The 24,565-nt window shown below is 47.6% G+C and overlaps 2 protein-coding genes across 4 annotated transcripts in view; one reads left to right on the top strand and one right to left on the bottom strand.

Annotated features, from left to right (window-relative positions):
* Positions 1-1,934, bottom strand: part of LOC126544341 (uncharacterized) — a 58,097-nt gene extending 56,163 nt beyond the window's left edge. Inside the window, exon 1 of the mRNA XM_050191626.2 lies at positions 930-1,934. Within this exon, the coding sequence (XP_050047583.1) occupies positions 930-1,748 (819 nt within the window). The 5' untranslated portion in view covers positions 1,749-1,934. The remainder of the gene's footprint in view (positions 1-929) is intronic.
* LOC126544339 (uncharacterized) overlaps positions 1-24,565 on the top strand; it is an 803,357-nt gene that overhangs the window by 302,817 nt on the left and 475,975 nt on the right. The gene's annotated exons all lie outside the window — the stretch shown is intronic.

Raw genomic sequence — 24,565 nt, forward strand, 5'->3', positions numbered from 1 at the left:
CGCGCTCCGCCTAGCAATGTTCTCCATCTGCAGTTCGCGGACGTCTACAGAGCATGTTTGGTATGAGTTTCTTAATTCTGGGATTTTTCAACAGTGGTCGAACACGAGAATCCTAAGCCATTGCTTCGACAAGACGACGCGTCCGCGCCGCTGTCTCTACGCTGAGTCTTTGCCTTTAGTGTTGATCACTCCATGTCTCCATCTTACTGTGACCCCTTTGTCTTCTTTAGATAGCGCTGGACAGATTCACAAGTCATGTGCCGACGCACTTCTTGACTGTATTTTCAATATAGGAGCATTCAAGATATATATATATATATATATATATATATATATATATATATATATATATATATATATATATATATATACACTTCATAGACTGTATCGTACGTGAATGGAGTCGCCTGGATTTCCATCATATAGATGGTCAAATAACTTAGATGGGAGCATACTGAGTGAGGTACTTGCGGCGTTATGTGCATTCATACTAGCATCCTCTTGACAATTCCAGGTTTTTCGTAGTTGGGGACTAGACTTCTATTCCTCAATACATAACGTTAACCGAACGAACGATACTTTGTTGTTTGCACATGAACGCCATGCTTACGAACAATAAAATAAAAAGAAAGAGAACGTCCGTGTCTTGTTTAAATTTGTATTTTGGTAGCCTATAGCGGTTATTTCTTCGTTTATCTTGGGTGAAGTAAACATCTGAGGAAGTTGTTAAGCTTACAATAGTATAGACTGACCGACATCGCACGCGTACGCCGTACACGTGATATGACCTCAGGACTGCCGACAGTCAGGCAGTCAGGCTGCCGACAGTCGGGACTCTGCGGCAATTTTTGCGCCCTGACTCAAGTCACGCTAGCCGGCGGCGTAGTGACTTGAGCCAGCGCTCTTCATAAAAAGGCTGAGAGACCCACCTGCTGCGTCAGCTGTCGCTGTTGGACTGCCTGCCTCTGGAACAGTGCCCGGAGCTCGGCCCGCTCTCCTGCAGCCTGTGCGGCGCCGGCCTCACACCGTTGTTGTGTCGCCCGAAAGGCCTGCAGCTGGTCTCGCAGGTCGGCCAGGTCTGCCCTAAGCCGCGCCGCCTCGCCTTCGAAGCCCCGGCTCAAGCCCAGCGCCACGGTCACGTTGTCCTGCCGCGACAGCTCGGCGAGCTCGGCCTTGATCTGATCGACGGTGCTGCGCAACCAGTCCACGGAGGCACGGTGTGCACGGTCGCGCGCTTCAGTCCTTGACACCTCGTCGCGCTGTCCTGAACGCAGGGCGTCCAGCTGCAGCTGCAGCCGGTCCAAGTCGGCCCTCAGCAGAGCCTGCGCGTCGGCCGGCCGCTCGCGTGCCACCTCCTGCAGGTCGTCCCGCACGCGTTTCAGCTGGTTTTCCAGTTGGTCCAGTGACTGACGCTCCTGCTCCAGCACGCGCAGAGACCGCGCGAAAGCCCGCTGCTCTTCGTGCTGCCGGCGCGGCCGGCGATGCCGGGGCGGCCGCGCCGTGGTTGCAGGCGCAGTGCTCGTTGTCCACGGCGTTGTGGCTGCGAGTCGTTCTTCGAGCCGCCGCAACGCCGCGCGGTCCTGGTCGCGGCCCCGCTGTAGGGCTTGCAACTCGGCACGGAGTTCGCGCACCACGTTGCCCAGCGCAGCGTCATTATCCGAAGAACCGGCGTCGCCGACTTGCCACAGGTACATGACCAGTGCCAGTGCAAGGCTGCACCGTGTCATTGCAAGCGCGCACAGCCGCATCTGTGCGACTTGAGGAGTGTCACAGGTCCTGGAAACCGTGTCCGGCACGGACGTTCTAGTGCACGCGGCCTGCGCGCCCGCCGGGACAGCCCGGTTGTCGTCGCCGTGGAGCGCGCGCCGAGGCACGCCGAGGCGGTGGTGATGTTATCCGAACGCGAAGTCCTTGCCGTCCTGATTCAGTCCGCGGCCGCGGCGATTCTGGCTTCGGTACCCCAGCCTCGCGGCATGTCTCTCCGTCGAGCGCCCCCCTCCTCTCGGCCTCTCCTCCTTGCTTCTACCTTCTCTCCCGCCAGCCCTCGCTCGTTCGATTTCTTTCGGATCGAGCGCTTTCGTTCGCTCTGCGCTTGGCCTGCCTCTTGTTCCCGTCCTTTTCTGCGGCCGCCGTTCGTTTCCTCTCCCATGTACCGCTTCCCCCTTTTTTTCTTCATGATTGTGGGCCGTCTCTCTTTTTCCCCTGCTGGGGCTCCCCTCCCATTGGCGTCGGGATCTGCACCTGGTGGCCGCCGAGTTCTGCCTTCTCTCGTCTTTTTGTTCTCTTTCTCTTTTATTTGTCTCGTCCCCTGCGTCTAGGCTCTTATTTGGTGACACATACTGCTCCCTCTCCGGTTTGTCCGTGTGTGTATATAGTCTGAGTTTGGGAAGTCTCCGTGAATTAATGGGTAGCAGTAGGCATATCACCCCACGTAATGCTCTTGCGACCAGTTACAGTCCCAGTCACGCGGTGGCCGCATATAGCTGGCGTAAAATGCAACACGCTTGTGTTCCGAGCTATGTGAGCGCGGTAAAGAACTTCAGAAAACCAAGATTAATCGGGAGCCCTCCACTACGGCGCCTCTCATGACCCGTGTGTTCGTCTTTTGCATCCGAGACGTTACAATCAATCAATGAGTCAGTCACTTAAATTACCCGTATGCAGTTATACCAACATTTATTATTGTACTGGCCTTTTGTATGTATTTTTCGAGTAGATAACCTCCGAAGGGTTGTCTACGTCAACACAGTGGATATGCCGTCCTGTTGCATTTAGCTTACTGTCGCATCGATGTCTTTGAGGCCGCTACTCGGGGGGCGACAAAATCCCAAGATTTCAGGCGTATGTTGCTGTTTGGGTTTTCTCTTCTCTGTTCCCGGACTTTTTCATCTATTGACAAAAAGGAACCGCCTCTCTGTTCGGTGTCTCTCATTGTGTGCTTGTTTGACTCTCGCACACCGCTAAGGAAAAAAGAAAGAAAGAAAAAGAAATAGCCTCAGTAATGTGCGTTACGATTTTATGCTGCCTGTTTATTTAGTTTTGAGTCCTTCTGGTAGGTTTTATTTGCTTCCTTTTGTCTTTCTCCGATTTCACTAACTTTATTTCAGTTGCTTGTTCTATCGGCGTTGCTCGTCTTGAGGGATAAAACGCGAAGGTAGTGCTTTGGTTCAGTTGAGAGAAGAAAAAAAAGCTCTCGCGCATTTCGTGTTATGGTAGATTTCGGTCATCTTCTCTTCTTCTTTCTTTCTTTCTTTCTTTCTTTCTTTCTTTCTTTCTTTCTTTTTGGTTCCTGCCTCCGATCTGCTCCAAATCCTAGCATTTGCGGGAGGAGGAGCAGGGAGACGTTGGTGGATCCAGACGGCTCTATAGCTTTCCTAGAATTACCGGCAATGGTTCAGCTGCTGATGCAATCTCTGGCATAGCTCTATAACATAGGAGTCTCAGCGACATCAAACAAAATTTGGTTGGGTGTCTTGGAGCCGTATTTTGTAAAGATTTTCGTTTTTCATTCATTTTGGCCTTCGTCATTGGCTCGCACTTAGGCGCAACCCGGCTATCGCCGGGATCGGCCAATCAGCGAAACGGATGATAAGAAAAAAAAAAAAAAAAGAAAATGATCCTTACAAAACACAGCCTCTGCGCTCGCTACAAAGCGCGAGACCCCAGCTTATGGATTTAACCGTACGGTCTCTCTGAGCCCTATAGTCTATATAAGTTCGAGCGAGTGTAGTGGACATTTAGAGGAAGACCACCTAGCTACTTCCGAAGTTAGTAATTCATTCGATGACGTAGTGGGCATGGCTGGGCGGGTTGTCGGGTTGCTGGATTGTTTGCAAACTACCTGCTTGCGTCCTGCTCTGTCTCATTGTTATAATTGTCTTGTCTGCCTGTATCATTCTGATCGTCTATGATGATGATTCTCTCTCCTGTAATTCACCCGCCGCGGTGGCTTAGCGGCTGTGGTGTTGCGCTGCTAAGCACGAGGTCGCGGGATCAAATGCCTGCCGCGGCGGCCGCATTTCGATGGGGGCGAAATGCAAAAATTCCCGTGCCCCGCGCATTGGGGGCACGTTAAAGATCCCTTGCTGGTCAAAATTTATTCGGAGTGCCCCACTTCGGCGTGCCTCGTGATGAAATCGCGGTTCTGGCACGTAAAACAACAGAACTCAATTCTTCTGTAACTCCTTAGGGCATGCAATCATACTAGTGTAAAGAGTCGTCGGCTGTAGCCTTACAGGCGGCTCACTCGCATCGCTCGTGCTGGTTCGTCGTGGTCACTAGCGAGTTTCAAGATATTTAAAGCAAAGCTTTCTTCGTGAAGCCCTTCGACCCGGGTGGCTGTTGTCTTCCCGAATAGCTCAAACGCACAAAATAAAATTATGCGGATTGAAAGCGTATGTTGGAATCCATTGAGAGCTGTTCTTTTGTGAAGCAGTTAACTAAATGCTGTAGAACTATTCATAGTCTGCACCGCCTATCGCAGCGCAGCGGTTACGTGCCTGCCAGGCAAGACGAAGAGACCCACACATTCGACCTACGTGACGGTGTCTTCGGTATCGCCCAGATTTCATTGCACGATCTCCGCGATCGGCACACTTTACTCGGTGAGGAACCGACCGAGCAGACGCGCCAAACCCCGTGGAAGAAGGCATAGAGAGCTGCGCTCTAATAAAGAAATTATGCGCTTGCAGGCGTATGTTTGTTGCAGTGGCGATATTTAGGTACCGTTTATTGCTTTCGTTTCTTAGTTCCACAGAAACCAGAGCCGGGCATTGGTAAATCTGTAGTGGTAGTACATATATGTAAACCGACTTGTTGTAAGAGTGCTGCCCCATGTGTGAACAGAGAAAGTCCCAGCACATGCAAACAGACGCTCTAATCATTAGGCCACAATGGCACGCCTACTTCTACCGTGCGAACGCCAACTGTGACGAGACACACATGCTCTCGCGCGAGAGTTCTGTGGCGTCCCACGAGGCGCTGGCGGCGCTGTGTCGCCTTTCTCCGCTGCCTTGGCCGACGGTTGCCGGGCGCGTTTCGAATCCGCTGCGCGATCGAGGTGCACCGTTTCGTCGCTCTCGAAAGCTTCGCTTGCACCGATTACACAATGCGTGGAGATATGCGCTTATTATTTTTTTTCTGGGGGGGGGGGGGGGGGGGTTACCACAATTACATGCTTTTGAAGACTCTTTCTTTCTTTCTTTCTTTCTTTCTTTCGCAATAACAGCCCTGGGCAATCTGTCGAGCAGACTAATTACTCTCTAAAACATGGGGGCGAAGGAGCTGTTGTTGGCCTGAAAACGAATGAGTGGGAAAGTTGGGTTATCTTTGGCATATTTTAACAACGTTTGTAAAAAACAATTGCGCGAATACTTTATTTCAAAATCGTACTAAGCGTTTCCATTCGTTTCTTACTCCTACGCTTTCATTTATTTCATTGTACCTGATTGCCATGTTTTCTTGCATTACGTCTTTAAGTATGTAAGTAAGTATTATGTGTTTTGGATTTATTATTATTATTCATATTTAACAAATTATTACTTTGATGTAACTATGTGGTGCCATTATTGATTCTGTTACTTCTAGTAACACCCACACATCTTAAATGCATGTATCGGTTATGTTTATCATTTTTATGTCATTTTTCTATACTAGTTTAAGCATTTTTGTTCGCTATGTGTGCTATTTTTTTTTTCACGTTACCTATTAATTTTTGTGTGCGCTGCCTTGTGTACGGGTCTCCAGGCACCTTCAAGCTGCATTTCGCCGCTTTTCGCCCGGGATGACCCTCAACTGTTATGTTGGAAATAAACTATCTTTATTAACTGATTGATGTCATATCGCTCCCCGCACTTTTAATTTTTCTTCGTCAGTAACTTGCTGTGGCGTTTTGATACGCACTATTTGCGGTCGTAGTCAGTGCCGTTAGCTCAGTTCTCTACATATTTAAGATCAAACGTCTCTCAACAGAACAGCGCCACTTGTGCGAACGCTGGCTTCAAGCGCAGTTTTTCTCTCGTCGAAGAACTGTGGGGCGCTGGTGTGGAACTCGTAGCGCTTTCGCCTCACGTGAATTGTATATCGCGCCTTGTCGGCGCTGGAAAATCACAGCTTTCAGCCGCGAAACGTTGCATTTCTCAGCGCTCATCCGACTGTCATAGTTCCGTCGATGTGCATTAGAACTGAAAGCAAGATCACTCACATAGACACCCATTTTTGTTTTTAAAGTCTTTGACTACAGCGAATACAGAAACAGGGTACGCGCTTGGATGCACTCAAAGTTGAAATGTCTTTGATGAGCTCCGGGAAATCGGGACCGGAAGCGGGCTTCCGCATTCTTCGAAAAAAATATGTATGAGAGGAAGAAAGAAACGTAATTGCGTTAGAAAAAAAAACCCATCTATGTTTTTTTTTCTTTTCTTGAAACAAAAAGCGGCAAAAAGAAGAAAGAAACAGTGAAATCAGAATTTGTGCAACACAATTAAGCGAATTCATGCAAATAATCTGGAATTACCGTTGACGTCACTTTACGGGTGTAATAATTTATACCAGACACAATTTCATCCAGCTTGCGCAACATTGGGTTAAGTAGTTTGAAGTACCTGAAAGGTTCTTTCCTCTAAGCATGAAATTCAATCTGCATCTCTTGTCGCGGGATGTAGGATCGGACCTTTTTGTGGAGGCCGTATCACATGACGGAATGACTGATTCCCATTCATCCATAATCACCAACAAGCTGACTTAGCACGCTAATCACACACTTAACCTCAGCTATATAAACAGATGTTAGCGGCAGCACGCAGAGAAGGACGTGCCCCTGTTTTCAAAAAATGCGAACGGGCATGCGAGCTCGTACTTAGAGAAATCCGTTCGGCTTTCTTCAGTACCTAACCTCTGAGTGGGATAGACTGCTGGGCGAATTGATAATACATGACCAATGAAATGCAGTGTCGCAAAGCAAGGAACAAGAAAGAAAAGAGCGTCAGTGCAGGGCGGCTATGGATTGAAAGCTTATTGAAAAATCGAACAAATATAAGTGCACAGAAACACCCGCTCGTAGAAAAAAAGAAGAGTAATGAAAAGAAAACCAAGCCACAATTCCCACTGATGGTATCGAAGCAGGCTCACCATCCTGTCGTTCCATTTTATCTTTCATCGCGGTTCTACAAAAGCATGCCTGAGGGCCTGAGAAGCTAAAAAAAAAAAGCAAGGAGAAAGAAATCCTGCAGTTGCTGTTTCCTCTAATTGATAGAGGCGTACCGCTTTAGCACAGATCGCTCTTGTGAGGGCCTTATCGAACTTCGCTTAGGTTTCGCTGTCACTTTATCGAGAAAAGGCTCCGTAGGAAGTACCTTACTACCCTTGACTCTCAATTTCTCCAGAAGCCCTCACTCCCGTTTTCTGATCGCGGGCTGAACAGGTTCAACTGAAGAACTCCTAGAGCGATATTTTGAACATCATGAACGGCAACAGGTCCTTCGATTTGCTATACTTTACGCCAGGTCGACATTTTCGACATCCTACAATGTACACCCTTGAGCTGGCGTACCATCCAGTACGTCTAAATTCACCCTTGCGTTTTAGCTCGCTTTCACAAATAGCAAACCCTCAACGTCAAACGGCCCTCGTAGTGACGCACGCGTCAATGCTGCACAAATTGCCCCGAAAAATTGAAGATCGGCAAACGCAAGTGAAGAAAACGATAAAAAAAAAGGAGCGGGGGGGGGGAGTGCAACCCGCCGGCGTTTTGTCCCTGAAAGAGCAACTTTGTCAGCAGAATTGCTAAAGCCACAAAGAACATGAGGGAAAGAAAAAGCGGAGATAATTATTACGCGATGTCAACGTCTCACCGTAGTCGTTGGAAACATCCAGGTGCCTAAACACTCATCCGCAGTGTTCTTCCTTGTAATTATGGTAGCTATTCATATGGTCATAAACGAAGTCCTCAGCTGAGGATATGTGTCTGTCATCTAAAAAAAAAAAAATCCTTGCACCACATTTTTCTCTGTCGGCGGCATTCAAAGTTATGACTCGGTAACTTGCAACATCTTGTATACGACTATCTAGAGACCCTACATGGCAAGTATCATATCATAATATGGAATACGTAGTAGGCTATTACAAAATTTCACCAGATTATTGGCATCCCATATTTTACTTTACTAACGTATAATCAGCCATTTGTTAAACGATTTTATCGCTGTACTAAACCGAATATAGCTGCATAGGACGATATAATTTCTTTTTGGAGCCAGATATTTCAACCACTGCAGTACGATGTCTCCTGGTGAAGTGAGGGAATAGTGGGAGCATAATTTCCAGCCCGACGCGCGTGCGGCGAGGCAATTAGACGCTCCACTTTGCGCGTTCCTTACTGAGAGCTGGGACCTGGCGTTGCAAGGATTGAAATGCCATAAGCTAAAATAAAAACCCAAATTTTATTTTTAGTGCCACGAGCATCGAGTGACACTCTTGTTTCTCGCGCAGCACTTCCAGTTCACCTCCTGAGACGACCGGGGACGAAATTCAAAATGAAAAAAAAAAAGAAATATAGTACCGTACAGAATTCATGGCTTTTAATATAGATATGATATCAGAGCATAAGTTAAGTTACAAGCTGAATTACTGAAGTGCCTGGAATAATTATAATTAATTAGAAATCACTGATTACCGAACACCAAAGCACAGAATCGTAGACTTTAGAGACCCGCCACGTGAGCACGACTTTGGCGGAATTCCTGCAAACCCGGAACTAGAAAGTGGAAATAATGACGTAGCTAGTGACGCCACACACAAGAAGGTGGTATGATATTTAACCGAATAATTAATGGAAAACGGTTGCCTGGCATAGACTGAGCATCTGCCTAGCAGAGCGGATGTGACGTCACTCCCTCCTCTCTTGCTTCTCTCCCGGCGCTCACCTGCTGGCTCGCTCGCTCGCTTGTTGCTGCTGCGCGCGCGCTCGTTACATGCTCTGACGTCAGCACCGGAGAGGGCACGTAAGGTGAGCTTTGTGCACTGCTCGTTAGAGGACTACACCCCGCCAGTTGGAGCGCGCTGCGCTTCCTCCTCGCTCTCCCTCGCTCCTCGCCCCCAAATCGTGCCCGGGGGAAGACGTTCGCTCGATTAACCTAAAGAACACCAGCGCCGAAATGCGAGTGCCTCAATAGACACCTAAGTCAAAGATTAGGGTCGCCTACCATTTTTCCTTTTGCAGCCGGATTCCTCGTGTGATTAATAATAAATCTGGAAAGTCTTGTCCGAGGAAATGTCAATGAATAGGCAGTTAGGACATTGTAATGCGGAGTTAATACATTGTAACTGACATCAGTGGTTCCTCAAGTGCTTTTGCGAGCAGATTTACCAGAGGAATGCATGACCATAACCAGGAGTTCAATCAATCAATCAATCAATCAATCAATCAATCAATCAATCAATCAATCAATCAATCAATCAATCAATCAATCAATCAATCAATCAATCAATCAATCAAAAGGAAACGTTATTACAAGATTAGGGGAAGTTTATGCATATTGTTACAGTTAATGTAGAACCAGCTTTATTTAAGCGACGGGGTTGATGGTGAAGTCAAGATGGCGTCCCGAGGCTGCGCCGGCTAACGTCTTCCTCCTCTTCTCCTCGCCCGGCTCATGCCGTAGCAATCCCCGGTTGCCAGACGAAGCCCGCTGGGCAAGTCCAAATCACTCTGAAAGCGTAGGGTGAAACCTCTTAAGACGGGCAACATGTACTAACTGGGTCCGGCTAGACCGACGACCAGCGGACGTCAAGCGTGCCCCCACGTACGTCAAGTCACTCAAGCGATCTACAATGATGAATGAGCCCTTGTACTGGGGTAAAAACTTTTCGCATAAGCCACGTTTACGTTCCGGAGTCTACAACCACACAGTCTCCTTTAGTGTACGAGACAGACTGGTGTCGGCAGTCATAGCGCTCTTTCGATCGGTGTTGCGATGCCACAGTGTACGAAGACGAGCGATACGCCGGGCTTCTTCGGCAAGACAACGCGTCTTGGCAACAGAGTGCTCGCTGTGAAAGTCAAACAGTAGTATAGTGTCAATGAAGCTTAGCGATGGACGTGCGTAAAGGAGGTAAAAAGGACTGTAATCGGTCGTCTCCTGCTTTGCGGTATTATAGGCATATAGGTGATGAAGGGGAGTACGTCATCCCAGTCTCTGTGATCGGAAGATACGTACGTGGCCAGCATGTTAGTTAGGGTTCTGTTCGTACGTTCTACAAGCCCATTTGTCTGAGGCTGATAAGGCGTTGAATGACGGAACTGCGAACTGCAGAGACGAAGCAGTTCTTCTACGGCGTCCGCAACGAACTGACGACCGCGATCGCTAATGACGACACGGGGGGGACCATGTCGAAGAATAATGAATCGAAGCAAAAACGTTGCAACAGACGCAGCTGTTGAAGATGGTAAGGCCGCCGTTTCCGCGTAACGGATCAGATGGTCGACGCATACGATCACCCATCGGTTGTCGTTGGATGATCGAGGAAATGGGTCCAGAAGATCGATACCCACTTGTTCAAATGGCAGGCGAGGCGGCGGCAGAGGTTGGAGAAGACCTGGCGGAGCGATCGTAGGCCGCTTGTAGCGTTGACATTGTTCGCAACTGGCGACGTAGTGCTTGACTGTGTCCCGCATTCTGGGCCAGTAAAAACGCTCCTGTGTCCGGTTCAAAGTTCTGATGAATCCTAGATGGCCAGAGGTCACATCGTCGTGCATGGCTCTCAGTATGTCCGCTCGCAGACTCTGCGGCACCACCAGAAGGAAGCGTGCGCCTTTAGCCAAATAATTGGTCTTGTAAAGCAGGCCGTCACTAACACAAAATCGACTGGTGACTCCAGGACGCGATGCGGCTACGAATAGAGGTTCCAAACTAATATAATTTTCCTGCTCTGCTTTGAAAGTCATCGAGTCTGGGAATGTAGAAGAAATGGGAGCAAAACAGTCATCAGTATTGTCTTCGTCACACTCCGTCGTCGTCAGAGGAAGGCGGGAGAGACAGTCCGCATCTGCGTAGCGACGCCCAGACTTGTAGGAAATAACGAAGTGGTACTCCTGCTGTCGAAGAGCCCAACGTGCCAGTCGTCCACTCGGGTCACGGAGATTCACCAACCAGCATAACGCGTGGTGGTCAGTAACGATAGTGAACGGGCGTCCGTAGATATAGGGCCGAAATTTGTGGACAGCGAGAACAGCTGCCAAGCATTCTTGCTCGGTCACAGTGTAATTGCGTTCCGCCTTAGTCAAAGAGCGACTAGCATAAGCCACAACGTGTTCAGCTGCTTGATGATGTTGCACTAGTACGGCACCGATACCGATGCCACTGGCATCAGCGTGCACTTCCGTAGGTGAGGATGCATCGAAGTGACGCTATATGGGCCCTGACGTTAGTAGAAATTTTAGCTGGCGGAACGCGTCGTCGCAAGCGGATGTCCAGTTGAAAGGGACGGCTTTTTGGAGAAGACATGTTAAGGGGTACACCACGTCGGCGAATCTTAGGACGAAGCGACGAAAATACGAGCACAGGCCCAAGAAACTCCTCAACTCCCGCACTGACTTCGGTGCTTCGAAGGAGCTGACTGCCTCAATCTTCCGTGGATCTGGCCTCATACCGTTTATGTCGACGAGATGCCCAGACGAGACCCGCTGTGGATGCTCAGTGGCTATGGTATTGGGCTGCTGAGCACGAGGTCGCGGGATCGAATCCCGGCCACGGCGGCCGCATTTCGATGGGGGCGAAATGCGAAAACACCCGTGTACTTAGATTTAGGTGCATGTTAACGTTTGCCAAAATTTCCGGAGTCCTCCACTACGGCGTGCTTTATAATCAGAAATTGGTTTTGGCACGTAAAACCCCACAATTAATTAATTAGATGCCCAAGTACTAACCTCTCGGTTTCCCCGAAACGACATTTCTTATAATTTAGGATGAAGCCGGCTTGTTTGACACAATCCAGAACAAGACTGAGACGGCTGTTATGCTCACTCAGTGTGCTGCCAAAAATCACCACATCATCAAGGTAGCACAAACAAATTTCCCATTTAAGTCCTCGGAGGATAGTATCCATGAATCGTTCGAATGTTGCTGGCGCGTTACAAAGGCCGAAAGGCATAACGTTGAATTCATAAAGGCCGTCTGTTGTCACGAAGGCCGTTTTTTCCTTATCGTCTGGGTGCATGGGTATCTGCCAATACCCCGATCGCAAGTCCAGTTATGAAAAGTAGGCAGCGGAATGTAGACAATCGATGACATCATCAATTCTAGGAAGCGGATACACATCTTTTTTTTGTGACCGCATTCAGTTTCCTGTAATCAACGAAGAACCGCCACGATCCATCCTTCTTCTTTACTAAAATTACTGGTGCTGCCCACGGACTAGAGGACTCTTGAACAACACTTTTCCGCAGCATGTCTTTCACCTGTTCAGCAATAACTGTCTTCTCTGTTTAAGAAACGCGGTAAGCTTTTTGCCGAATGGGGTGCGCAGATCCGGTGTCAATTCTGTGGCGAGCACGAAAACGCGGGAGTGAAGCCTGCTTGTCGCCTTTTGTGAAATCGAACTCAGAAAGATGTGCCCACAAAACTTGTGCGAGAGCGTGGCGCTCATGTGAGGGCAGCGCATTGTTGATCATCCGTAGGATCTGCTCTTCAGAAATGCTTCGGTGGGGATCGCTAGTATGAGATTGCTCCTCCTCGCTTAGAACTGTAATGGAGCTGTAAGTAATCTCATCAAATTCAGCGAGCTTCATATCACGCGGGAGAACAGCAGGGACGCAAGAACAATTGAAAGCCCATAAATTTGAGGCGCCATTCACTACTCTCACGATAGAGCGTGGTACGAGTACATCTTTCTTTGCGCAGCTCGACGTAAGTGGCTGGACTTGCGCGTCAAACGATGAAAGGTCGGCAGCAGCGAAATTGACAGAGATACGTGATAGCGGTAGCAGCAAATCGTTCGAAACAACACAATAGTTTTTCTCTGGTAAGGATGTGTCGGGCAAGGGTGGCGAGAAGCGCGCTATTCAAAGTAATTTCGCCTGTGCCACAGTTAACGGATGCACCAGAATCCTGAAGAAAGTCAATCCCGAGAATCACATCATGAGTGCACCGCGGTAGTACGAGAAATTATGTTTTAAGACCTTCTCCTCCGAATAAAACACTTGCAACCCAAATACCAAGCGGAACTAGGCACTCTCCACTGACACCATGAAACGTCACACCATCATTCCACGGGAACATAACTTTCCGACCCAGCCACTCTTTGTTGGGTACTTCGACCAAGACGACGGAGCTGCTGCAGCAAGTGCCACGCCGGAGCCGACGCCTCGCTCGACTGCCTCCGACACCACTTGAGATCCCGATGTCCCACAGCGGCGACCAACAGCCTTCTCTGGCTGCTCCAGTGCGAACGACCGGCGCCTGGATGCATCAGGTGGAGCTCCGCCCTTTCTCAGGAAAATTCGGCGAGGACGTGGAGGAATGGCTCACCCACTACAAGCGTGTGAGCAAGTACAACGGCTGGAACTCCACGGCTCAGCTCGACAATGTGGTTCTGTTCCTCACAGGCACTGCGCTAGTGTGGTTCGAGAACCATGAAGATACCTTCACAACGTGGGACAGCTTCGTTACTCACCTCACAGAATGCTTTGGCGATTCCACCACGAAAAGGAAGCGGGCGGAGCAGACATTGCTTCAGCGCGCTCAAGTCCCAGGTGAGACCTGTACTACGTACATAGAGGTGATCCTGAAGCTTTGCAAAACGGTCAATCCTCGAATGTCTGAAGAGGACAAAGTTGGACACCTTCTCAAAGGCATAGCCGAGGATGTTTACAATTATTTAATCGGAAAGGAGAGACTAGCCTCGGTCACCGACCTCATCAAGCAGTGCCGCACATTTGAGGCCTTGAAGCTGCGCCAGTTAACGTCTTCCTCCTCTTCTCCTCGCCCGGCTCATGCCGTAGCAATATATATTTGGACCGATAGTCTGAATAGCTGTTAGCGGCGAGAAGTTGCAGTGGCGTCCTCTCGTGAGTGACGTCATGTCCAGGACGCCGCTCGCTCCGGCTCGCTCGGCTGCCGCGCGCGCTCGTTCGTTTCGCGCATGCTCGGGGTATTGGGCGCGCCAGCCGCACTTCCTGAAGTATGTTTCGTCTGCTTTCTGCTGTCACACATAAACTGCAATTTCTTTTCCGAAACCGCGTGAATCGTGAAAATTTGCGGCGTAGATATCGCGTGCTATGTAGAGTTGAAGGCGTCTACTGCTTTTGGAATGCCGGTGTGCGCTGTGTTATCCATAAACATTACGTGAAAATTCAGTGCCATTCCACTCTGGGAAGTCGGATGACCTTCGAAGCTGTGCCTGTCCAATGAAGATCGGCTGTGCAATGAAATATCGGCATAAGGCGGTCTGTGAAGTGCACCAATTAGAACATAGTGGCACAAGCGAACACGAATCCATAGCATTTCAACGTTGGTATGTTGAGGTATCACCGTATACTCAATGCTTTTCTTCAGCACAACTGCGACGCCATCGCCCCAGCTCCTTGATCGTGGCGAACAATTTCATGCGAAGCAGGTACGATGTCCTCATCAGATATGTTATTGCGAAGCCACGTCCCAGAAATCACCGTCACGCCTGGGTTATACGCAAGAAGAAGGCCCTCAAGATGGTCAGATTTAGGCAAAATATGGCACACTCTTTCCGCAACGGAAACGACGACTTGTTCGCGAAACGACGATTGTTCGCGAAACCCATCCGTTCACGACAATTTCGAATAGAATTCATGAGGCAGTTCTTTACAGCGCTAACTGCAGTGCCTAAAGTATACTCGAGGCATTACCGCGCATCTTAAGCTTCCTTGAAGAGGAAAATCTAAGTACCTTTGTAGCACCATGTCTCGAACGTCCGTGGCTTAATTATACAAACTGAGATCGATTCGCTTGGTCAGTCAATAAAAGACCGCCACGTATACCCGCCTCATAAAGAAGGCAGCACAAAGATGATATGATTTCACTTGGTCTTTGACCTCCTCCGGTGAATGATGGTATCGTCTGTGTGTCCCATACTGCTAATAAATCAGGCTTAAGCTTCTTGCTGGCGGCAGTATAAAATGCATATTTGGCCCCAAAAGCTAGGCCTAGCAGTTGTGTCAGTTTCGCTAAACAGATCTGTCATAACTGTTCCTCCAGCAGTAAGCACCTCTAAATTGCTGAATTTAGTTTAACATGTAGCACCGAAAAGGAAATAAATATTGATTCATACCTTTTCATGTTCTACAACATCTGAAAGCCTCATTTAGCTTTACTTCAAATTACCGCCGCATAATATTAACCTGCGAGGAACGGCCTAATCTGGAAAATCAGTTCAAAAAGCAGTTCAGAAATATACTGCAGTGTTAGTTCACCACCGAACGCTTCTCTAAAGAAATGCAATAATTCGATATTTTACCATGAACCACTCATTATGAGCAAATAAATTCTAGCAAGTTAAAGTCAAGGTAAATGTTGTTACATGCTTGTTGCACCACGGCAAGTATACTCACTTAATGTGATTGTTCCATCTTATGTTTTTGCATATATACTTCTATTATCCACGTTAGCTATAACTGCAGAGTGCGAAACCTCGCATGAAAAACACCCACCACGCTGGACTGAGCTTCGTCGGCTGGCACTGAGACGTTGCCTTTGAGAAATATATTGTTGTCTAGGAAATGAGCTCTTTCAATAAACTTTGAATAAACTTGACGAACGAGGACATCGTAAACATTTATCTGAGAGGACTTTCATAAGTGTACTAGAATAGGGAATGAGAGCGCGAACAAACGGAAACACAGCAGCAAGCTCCCGGACACTGCGCGAACTATATAACAGACGACAGTAGCGAGTCCTTGCCCTGACATCAATAGAAGGGCGCTCGCAATGCCCCTTATAGGTCATTCTCGGGGCTAGTAGTTCCCTTCGGTGGTCGTCATCACATTGCTTTCGCTCTTCAGAGCTTCGTAGAGCACTTTTTTGTTCAATGCCGGCTGAGGGACTCCCTAGCACAGCCGAAGTCCTTTCCTGTGTATGGCTTCTACACGTTCGTATTGACTATCTGAGGGTGATATCAGAGGTAACTGGTATAAGATGCGACTTGGAACAAACGGTGTATGTAGCCTTAGCATCGGCGGCGGGTGATTTCCCCAGCGTATGCCAACGACCTGCTTGAGCACATGAAGTCTCTGTGACGATCACTCCACAATGTGGTCAACAGCGCGGCGCCAGAGTAGCTTGTGTTCCAAGGTAATGCCAAGAAATCGGACATGGGTAACTTGTCGAATCTGGTACGCGTTCACATTCAGCTTCAAGCATGTATACTTTCTTGGCGAGTCTTCCAAGAATACTAAACCATCGAACACTCGTGAAGATGTCTAGATATGCCGATAATATCTGCATATGGGTCTCCGGCTACCAGCATCGTCGCCTCGTACGAGTAGCCCAGGGAGCAGTAAATGCTATTCAGAGCCACTTGACAACGCTTGGCTTATCGCTATCAGTAGAGAAATCATCATTCATACTATTTCCTGCAATTAAAAGTGTTGCATAATTGTTTGCCTTCTTTACAGTACTAGTGTTGCAAAAGCAGCCCAGAATGACGTACATAACTCAATAATTGGAAAAATGTGGACCTCACAATCGCTGGATTCGCAAGTTATTAAATTAAAGACTCATAGTTGGGTGAACAGTTGTGGAGTTGGCTGAGGTAAAAAGAAAGAGAAAGAAGAAAGAAAAGAACAAGAAAAAGGAAATAAGATTTTCGCTGTTTCGAGTGTGAGTCGGCACCGTTTCGCCAAAGTGTTTAATACTTTCTCATGTATGCCGCATTATTATGCACTTCGCTTGACACGAGTCGTTGGAGATGCCTCTCAGCTGAGAACGGAATCGCCGGCAGACTTGGTAACTTTTCTTACGGATTGTCCTTGGCGTGCATTTGGTGACAGTTATGAAGACAAGCACTTGTTTTAACGTCAACAATTTCTTTTTGTGATGCAACACGGGTGATGCTGTCCTAGTTTCTCCTGTTCATACTGCTGTTTTGCTTTCCCTATAATATGAATTAGTAGCTCGCCCAGTTCGAAATTGTTGTTGAATAGTAGATATACGAGCATGCGTGCGTGCGTGCGTGCGTGCGTGCGTGCGTGCGTGCGTGTGTGTGTGTGTGCGTGCGTGTGTGTGTGTGTGTGTGTGTGTGTGCGTGCGTGTGTGCGAGAGAGAGTGAGAGAGTGAGTGAGCGAGGCAGTCAGTCCTAACTCTGCCTTACGGGTGACGAGCAACAAAAAGCAGGTAGCATGGTATTCTACTGTTACCATTTTATTGTCAAGGTATAGCTGCGATTTGGAACGCATCATTCAAAGCATTCGGTAGTAATTTTGGCGACTTACAAACATGCCGGAAGTCGACTTATTAAGGGCTTGTCACAATGTAGATATCGCATCAAGGGTATCCAATCGCCACTCGTGGTACTGACTATGGGATATATAGGGTGTTTTTTTGTAATGCGTTAGCATTTATTTATTTATTTATTCAGTTACCTCAGCGGCTCCCGAAGGAGTACGACGGGAAGAAAGGAGTACAAAGAAATTATACATTGTTAGCGACTAAACATGAAAGAACAAATATCTAACTATATAAGTAACACGATAAATGAAACAAAACGACTGTGTGAAGTAGCAAAAAAGGAGTACCAAGAAATTATACAAATGGTAGCTGGTGAAGATGAAAGAACAAGTCTCTAACAATGTTAACGCAATGCAAAACAAACTAACAAACGCAACTATACAACTTCGCTAAAGCTCATTACTTTTATTTGTACCTATTGTACTTAACTACTTATTGTACTTCACGCACTTTTGGGGAGCCAACTATCCATGCTTGTATCTGCCTATGTTTGTATCTAACCGTTGCCCCGCCTACCTGGGTGATTGGGCGGTCCATGCTCGAATGGTTAGCGCATCGGGCTCCTTTGATGAGGTAACATGGTTCGAAACCTACCATCGGACCCCCTCTTAGGTGACTGAGTATGTGGCGGTGTGTACGCGTACGTGCCGCTCTTCAACGAACCTCTTTCACGCAGACGCGGGATGCGGGACTCTGTAGGTGCCACTGTCCGACAAAACTCTTAGAAGCCGACTTGGAGCACTGGGTATGTGCTACTCGGTCTGTGCAGGTTTTCAATGAACCTCTTTGATGCCAACTTGGATCACTGGGTATATTATATGGCTCTGTACCGCTCTGCAACGGACGTCTTTGACGCCGACTTGGGAAACTAGGGTAACTAGGTAGGTAACTAGCCACTGGGAATGCGCCGCTGTACATTGACCAGAAACATTCCTAAAATTTATTCGATGCTGAGCGTAATCGAACCCACGTCACGAGGGTCTTTCGAGGGTAGGCTGTGCCACAAATGGACTTGGTATGTGCCGTTTTTCAAGGAACGCCTTTCACGCAAACGCTTTGGCGAGCTGCGCCATGAATATGTGCCGCTTTTCGAAGAACCTCTCGCCAACTTGGGTCGCCGAGTATGTGTCGCTGAAGAGTAACTTTTTCTTGGGCGAGTTGGTGTTTGCTGAATGATACGGTATTTTAGCACAACAGATTGGACAAGGAAGATTCTAAGTGGCAGTCACTGTCACTTAGAATCCTTCTTTTCCGGTCTTTTGCGCTACAATACCATGTCGTTCGTGTGCCACTGAGTGTGCGACAAGCGAGGAAACAATTCCCAGATTTCGCAGGCACCGGCGCGCCACGCTTCTCGTCTCGGAGGCCACGCGCAGACTTTTCGGCAGTGCCACTAGATGGCGCAGCGGGTCCAGAAAGAAGCGCGAGAGAGCATCTTGGTCGCCGAATGACGCGTTTCTCAGCGTCCGCACGCAATGGCGCGCCGTACATTTCGGAGGACATGCGCAGGCTTCGCGGCGGCGGCGCTATGCAGATTCTTAAACAAAATTATGGGGTTTTACGTGCCAAAACCACTTTCTGATTACGCGGCACGCCGTAGTGGAGGACTCCGGAAATTTCGACCACCTGGGGTTATTTAACGTGCACCTAAATATATATAAGTACACGGGTGTTTTCGCATTTCGCCCCCATCGAAACAGATTCTTGTAAAAAACTTTACGGGCGTAGCGAGTGTGGCGTTACTTACAGATACCTTGCGTTAATAACGCGAGTTTCAGAAGGAATAACAACACATTTTTGTTAATTAACATTTTTATTTGATCCTTGGCGACAATTGTTTATGTGGAAAATTTGGAGGCGGTCACATTTTAATGCACAACCCCCTCCTTCTTTCTTTAATCTTCAAAAAAATATCGCTTAATTCGATATATTCATAATCAAATTTCAACGTTCCATCCAGGCAATATCGAAACAACCATGAATCTATACGAACTTGGTCGGTTATTCACTGTCCTGCTATATCGAAACAGTGCCGGGATGCAGCCCCCGTATTACGCCAGACGGAAACGCTCCGTGACGAAGTGCGTGACGAAGCTTGAATGTTAGCATTTCGCAGGAAATACTGATACGGCATGTTGCGGCAGAGGCTTTCCAGGCAAAATGGGCAGTATCTGTTTCTGCCAGTACTGGCCGCGACGTTCAGTTTCAAATTTCTTGGCGTTTTTCGTCATAGGGCGTCTCCGTCTGATATGATTGCGGGGCCCCCTTTTCTGCGCTCCCGGCGCGCTCGGTTTCGATATTGCTTGGAGTGAGCGTTAAACTCGATGATAAATGTGTCAAATTGGGGAAAAGTTGCATTATAGAAAAAAAAAAAGAAAGGGGGGGGGAAGTGCATTAAAAGTTGACTGCCTCGAAATGTGCCTTATAAGCAGCTGATGATGATATGTAGGGTTTAGTGGCGCAATGGCCATGTCTGGCACATATAAGCAACTCCTCTAAAGGTTCTAATAAAAAATGTGCTTTAAGGAATTTCAGCTATACAAGTGTGGCCTGGCGAGGGCTCATGCTGGTGAAATTATTGATGCCATCACGGGACCTCGTGAGAGCGGCTTTCCTGCAAATGAAAGTGCTCCTGTTCGCCCGCACTGCAGGGCCTCATCAGAGTAGTGCAGAGTATACTCATGTCCGCCTGCTGGAAAAGGAAAGTGCCATTGCATTTTATGCGTAATTAGTAGTTCGGCGTGTTCTTGAGATACGGTGCTTTGAAATGTTGCTGGCAATGCTTCTCCCCTCCCTCCCTTCCCTTCCAAGGAAAAAATAAGGAATAGTTAAAACGCCATACAAGTTACTGCAAGTGAAGAAAATAGCCTGAGGTTGTTTAAATGCGCACCCAAAGCGCTGTATATACGAAAATTTTTGGCATTCCGGCTCCAATCGAAATGCGGCCGCCGCGTCCGCGAATCCCACCTGCGACCTCATACTCGCAAAATCGGGTGATAAGTAAGCCGTCCATTTTTGTCTCTGCGGCAGTTAAAATTTGTTATCTATCGATTGATATTTCGCTGTAAGGAGCCAGTTCTCGGCATACCATAGCTAACAAGAAATATATCTATAAGATGAAAAAAAAAAACATTGAAAGAGAGAGTGAAAAGAGCGAGAGAAAGCTTCACGTAACAAACATATACCTATAAGTGAAAATACAAAGGATTGTGAAACTTGCGTACTAGGTGGGGAGTAACCCAACAAATTGCCTGTTTCATTCTTCCGTCCGCGAGGGGAACAAATGCAAGGTTGTATTCGACCCCTGCGCTTGTCGCTATGGGTTCTTGGTGTCGGAACGACGAAGTCATTGCACTTCTCCGCTCGTAGAGCGTGACACCCGACCTGACTTGCGCGTGCGTCGCCGAGCACTCGCTTCCCGCGGATTCCCGCTTCTGCGCTGTCTCACTCATTTTGGCTCCTTACGCGACGAGTCGACTTCACCGCGCGGGTGTTGCGTAATGGAGTTTCCGTTACCTGCTGCTCCTTGCTCACGATTACGGTGTCATCCAATACCGACCCGGCAGCGGAACCAGCGGCGACGAATAGGAAGCGTATGCAGGCTTGAGTATGAGCAGTTCTATTATGCTGAAATTTGATATCCAAGGGGAAGGAGGATTTCGTGGTGGAGCCTTTCCCTCCTACCTTCCTGCTTTTTGTCTTCTAACGCTTTCTTTTTTCTCTCCCGTCGGAGTCGTTTCCATCGGCACGTTACGCGAATGCCGCGCTCTTCTCCCTGCTGTATGTATGTGTGTGTGTGTGTGCTTTGTTTCACCTCGCCACCGGGTCATCCTCTCCCGCAGGTGAGCCCCGTCGGGGCTCGAGATAAAGTGGCTCTGGCATCCCAGCCGGGAGGATTTTCGAGACATTGACACTTTAAAAATGGAGCTGCGCCCTGAATGGCGCTAAAGAAATTACGTTCGCATTTGCTGCGCTCGGAGTCGCGGCCCGGAACCGTTCGCTGCACCTTGTGCTGCTGCGGCGTCTTTTCACGCGGCTGGTGGCTCTACTGTTTCTCTTCATTGTATTACCGCGCAATGACTTTTTTCCTCCTATTCTATCGGGAGAGGGGACTGCGCCGGATTCTCGCTTAGCTCAGTAGCTTCTCTATTAGGTACGATCGCATTACAAAATATAAATAAAGTCGGGAAGGGCACAGTTCTTGCAACACTAACATTTTTGTGGGTTATGTTCGGTTCTTTATGACGTTATTTAGCGAAGGCGGCGGCAAAGACAGTGAAGCAAGGTGTGAAAGGGCGAACCAATTGCCCTGCAGCAGCCGTTTCGTTTTTCTTTCGTGGTGAGAAGAAATTTAGGACGGTAAAAACATGTTTATTTTGCTGTTACTTGCTTTTTCTTTCTTTTTTTGACGAAGTACTCTTCTCGCGCTTTGTTGACGAAATGACACCCGAATATTAAGGAGTACTCGACTTCCGCCTCAATGAATGGAGATTACATTTCTGTTACAGCCAATAACTCTAGCACTCATTGGGGGATTTTGGGTGATTGGTTTGTCGAGGTCGCATCTAAAAGAGTGTCCAGGAAAGTGCAAGTGAGACAGCGCTAAGAAAAGCACACAAGAGGCTTGCGCACTGTCGGACGGCACAGCGACGAACAAGGTCCGCTGGGTTGTGATGCGCGAGGCAGAAACAGAAAAAGGCATGTGTCTGTTAGGGGCCGACCTGTACTGTTTCGATACGTACACTGGTTCTCAAAATAAAAAGACGGAAACAGCTCGGAATATGCGTGTGACGCTATGTTGAACCTTAGTGGCTCGTATTGCGATTCTAAGCGTTGCAGGAGGAGGCATATGCTTTCATGCTCTTTTGGGTCTTGTACATGGTGGCTCTGTATTTGTTCGCGTATTTCCTTTTTTTTTTCAAATGACGCCGTTGGTGGGCAGTGAAGCCCTTATAGCAGTCACAAGTGCGGTTTCGCAATGCAGCTTGCTCTTTCTTGTTTGTTTCTCGTTGTTTAAATGTTGGATGTAGAACTTGTAGTGCTGGACTGGCTGAAGCACGTGAAACCCCAACATGCCCACTGCAGACAATTTACATTGAAACAGAAAATTATAACACCAGGAAGGCGACGCTCAGGTGGAGCAGTTCCCATCTCTGGCACCTGATAAGAAAAGACCGAGCGCCTGTATCTTGGCGCTCGAAAGGGCAGGCAGAGGGTCTTGGACAACATAGAGAGGGAGGCAGGAAGGTTATGTGAGTATACGGTTTGCTGACCTACACTGCACGAGGGAAAAAGGTGAACATGAATGTTACTAGGAAGAAACAATACAACACCGCTATATGGCAAACACAACACACATGCGACATTAAAAAGTGTCATGGAGTTCGCGCGTACTGGATACTTCAGTGAAGACTTTCAATGAAATAATAAACGCATCACATCGGAGATGACACTGTTCTCTCTCTTTTGGCAATGCTTCGTTTGTGGCGGCGGCCCTGGAGACATATGTGGTGTTCACTTAAACATATAATAATTAAGTAAATAGGTAAATACATAATCATGCCTAATATAAAACTAATAATAACTAAACAAATTATTATGATTAGAGGGTATGTTTTAACTGCAAGACCGAAGCAATCTACGCAACGCTTACCCTCTTAATTTCCAAAAGTATACATGCTCAAAATGCGCGGCGAAATTCATTGGGGTTTTAGGTAATACTCTTCCGCAGAGCGAAAAAGTAATGCAGCTTAAGAAAATAATTACTCGAACAGCAATGTACGTATTTCGCGCTCAATGCGAAGCCGTATTTCCTGGAACTGGTGCTAATCGCAGGACTTCTACTAAGTGGGCATGCTACGCGTATTGGATGGTTTCTCTTGTTGAATTATTACATGCTACGAAAAGTTGTTAATTAGGAAAATCAATGGGGTACTTCAATTGATTAGACCATTTATTCTTCTCTACAGATTCTAGACATTTGGTGCCATTCATGATGCGTTACCGAAAAATTCGTGTCAGCTTCTCTTCAGTGCAGTGTTTAATAATCGCTTCAAGGTTTGTTCGGCATTACTGCATGTGTGCACGCAGTATTTGTGCACATGTGCACGCATGCGTGCGCTAGGCTTAGCTACGAAGAAAAAGGCACGTTTAGGGCGACTGGGGAAATCTTGATGGCACTTCCGAACTATACACGGATGTCAGCGTACACCTTAGCGCCATTCGTTAAGGAGGAGGAATTAACTTTGTTGCCGTTTGAGGCTCTCAGTCAGGACCGGCAGGAGGGAATTAGAGTAGAGTGAAAATGTGATCGCGCCGCTCACTCCGTCCGTGAGGCGCTCTACTGGCGGGCACGGTTTAAGTATTGTGGGCGCTGTTCATGGGCTGCAGCGAGCGCTTTTGTTATTCGTTTGTTTAAAAGAAAGCATACAAATACTCCAGGCAACTGAAAGATGAAATGAGAACGCGAGAAGCAGAATGTTGGCGACAATACAATACAATCTTTATTGTGCATAAAGAAAACAAAGTACATATAGCAGGCCTACCAAAGCCTCAGAGGGCTTATCTGGCAGTGCCTGACAGTCAGGTCGCAGAAAATTGCACAGTGTTAATAGCGGAGTTAGCTATTAGCGGGTCGGAGCAAAATGTTGAACAGTTATACAAAATGTTACATCAAACATCGACAATTCTAAGTAGTTTCTTAATCCCACGTCTTGTGTTTGCTTCTAACACAGGCGTTGGCAATTTATTAAATATGGCTGGAACATAGTATTGCCGCGTTCTCCTTCCGTACTTTGTCGCAGTCTTGGGGATGACGTAGGGTTCCTTCCGTCTTAAGGAGCGGACAAACGTATATCGTGTTTTAAAATCATTATTCCAGAAGTGTTTAATTACAACACTTTCGATAATCAGAGAAGTGAAGTTTGGCAAATTCAACAACCTAAAGACGTCTGCATCTTGCTTTGGACACAAATCGTAAGCCACTGTTGACAGCAGTGAACGTAAAATTGAATTAATTCTTGAGCTCCACTTAAGAGTACAATGCCCATACACAGTCAAGCCATAACGTAGCACACTGTAGACTAAAGCATGGA

Source organism: Dermacentor andersoni, chromosome 1, assembly GCF_023375885.2.
Source record: "Dermacentor andersoni chromosome 1, qqDerAnde1_hic_scaffold, whole genome shotgun sequence".
In the NCBI taxonomy this organism is placed as follows: Eukaryota; Metazoa; Arthropoda; class Arachnida; order Ixodida; family Ixodidae; genus Dermacentor; species Dermacentor andersoni.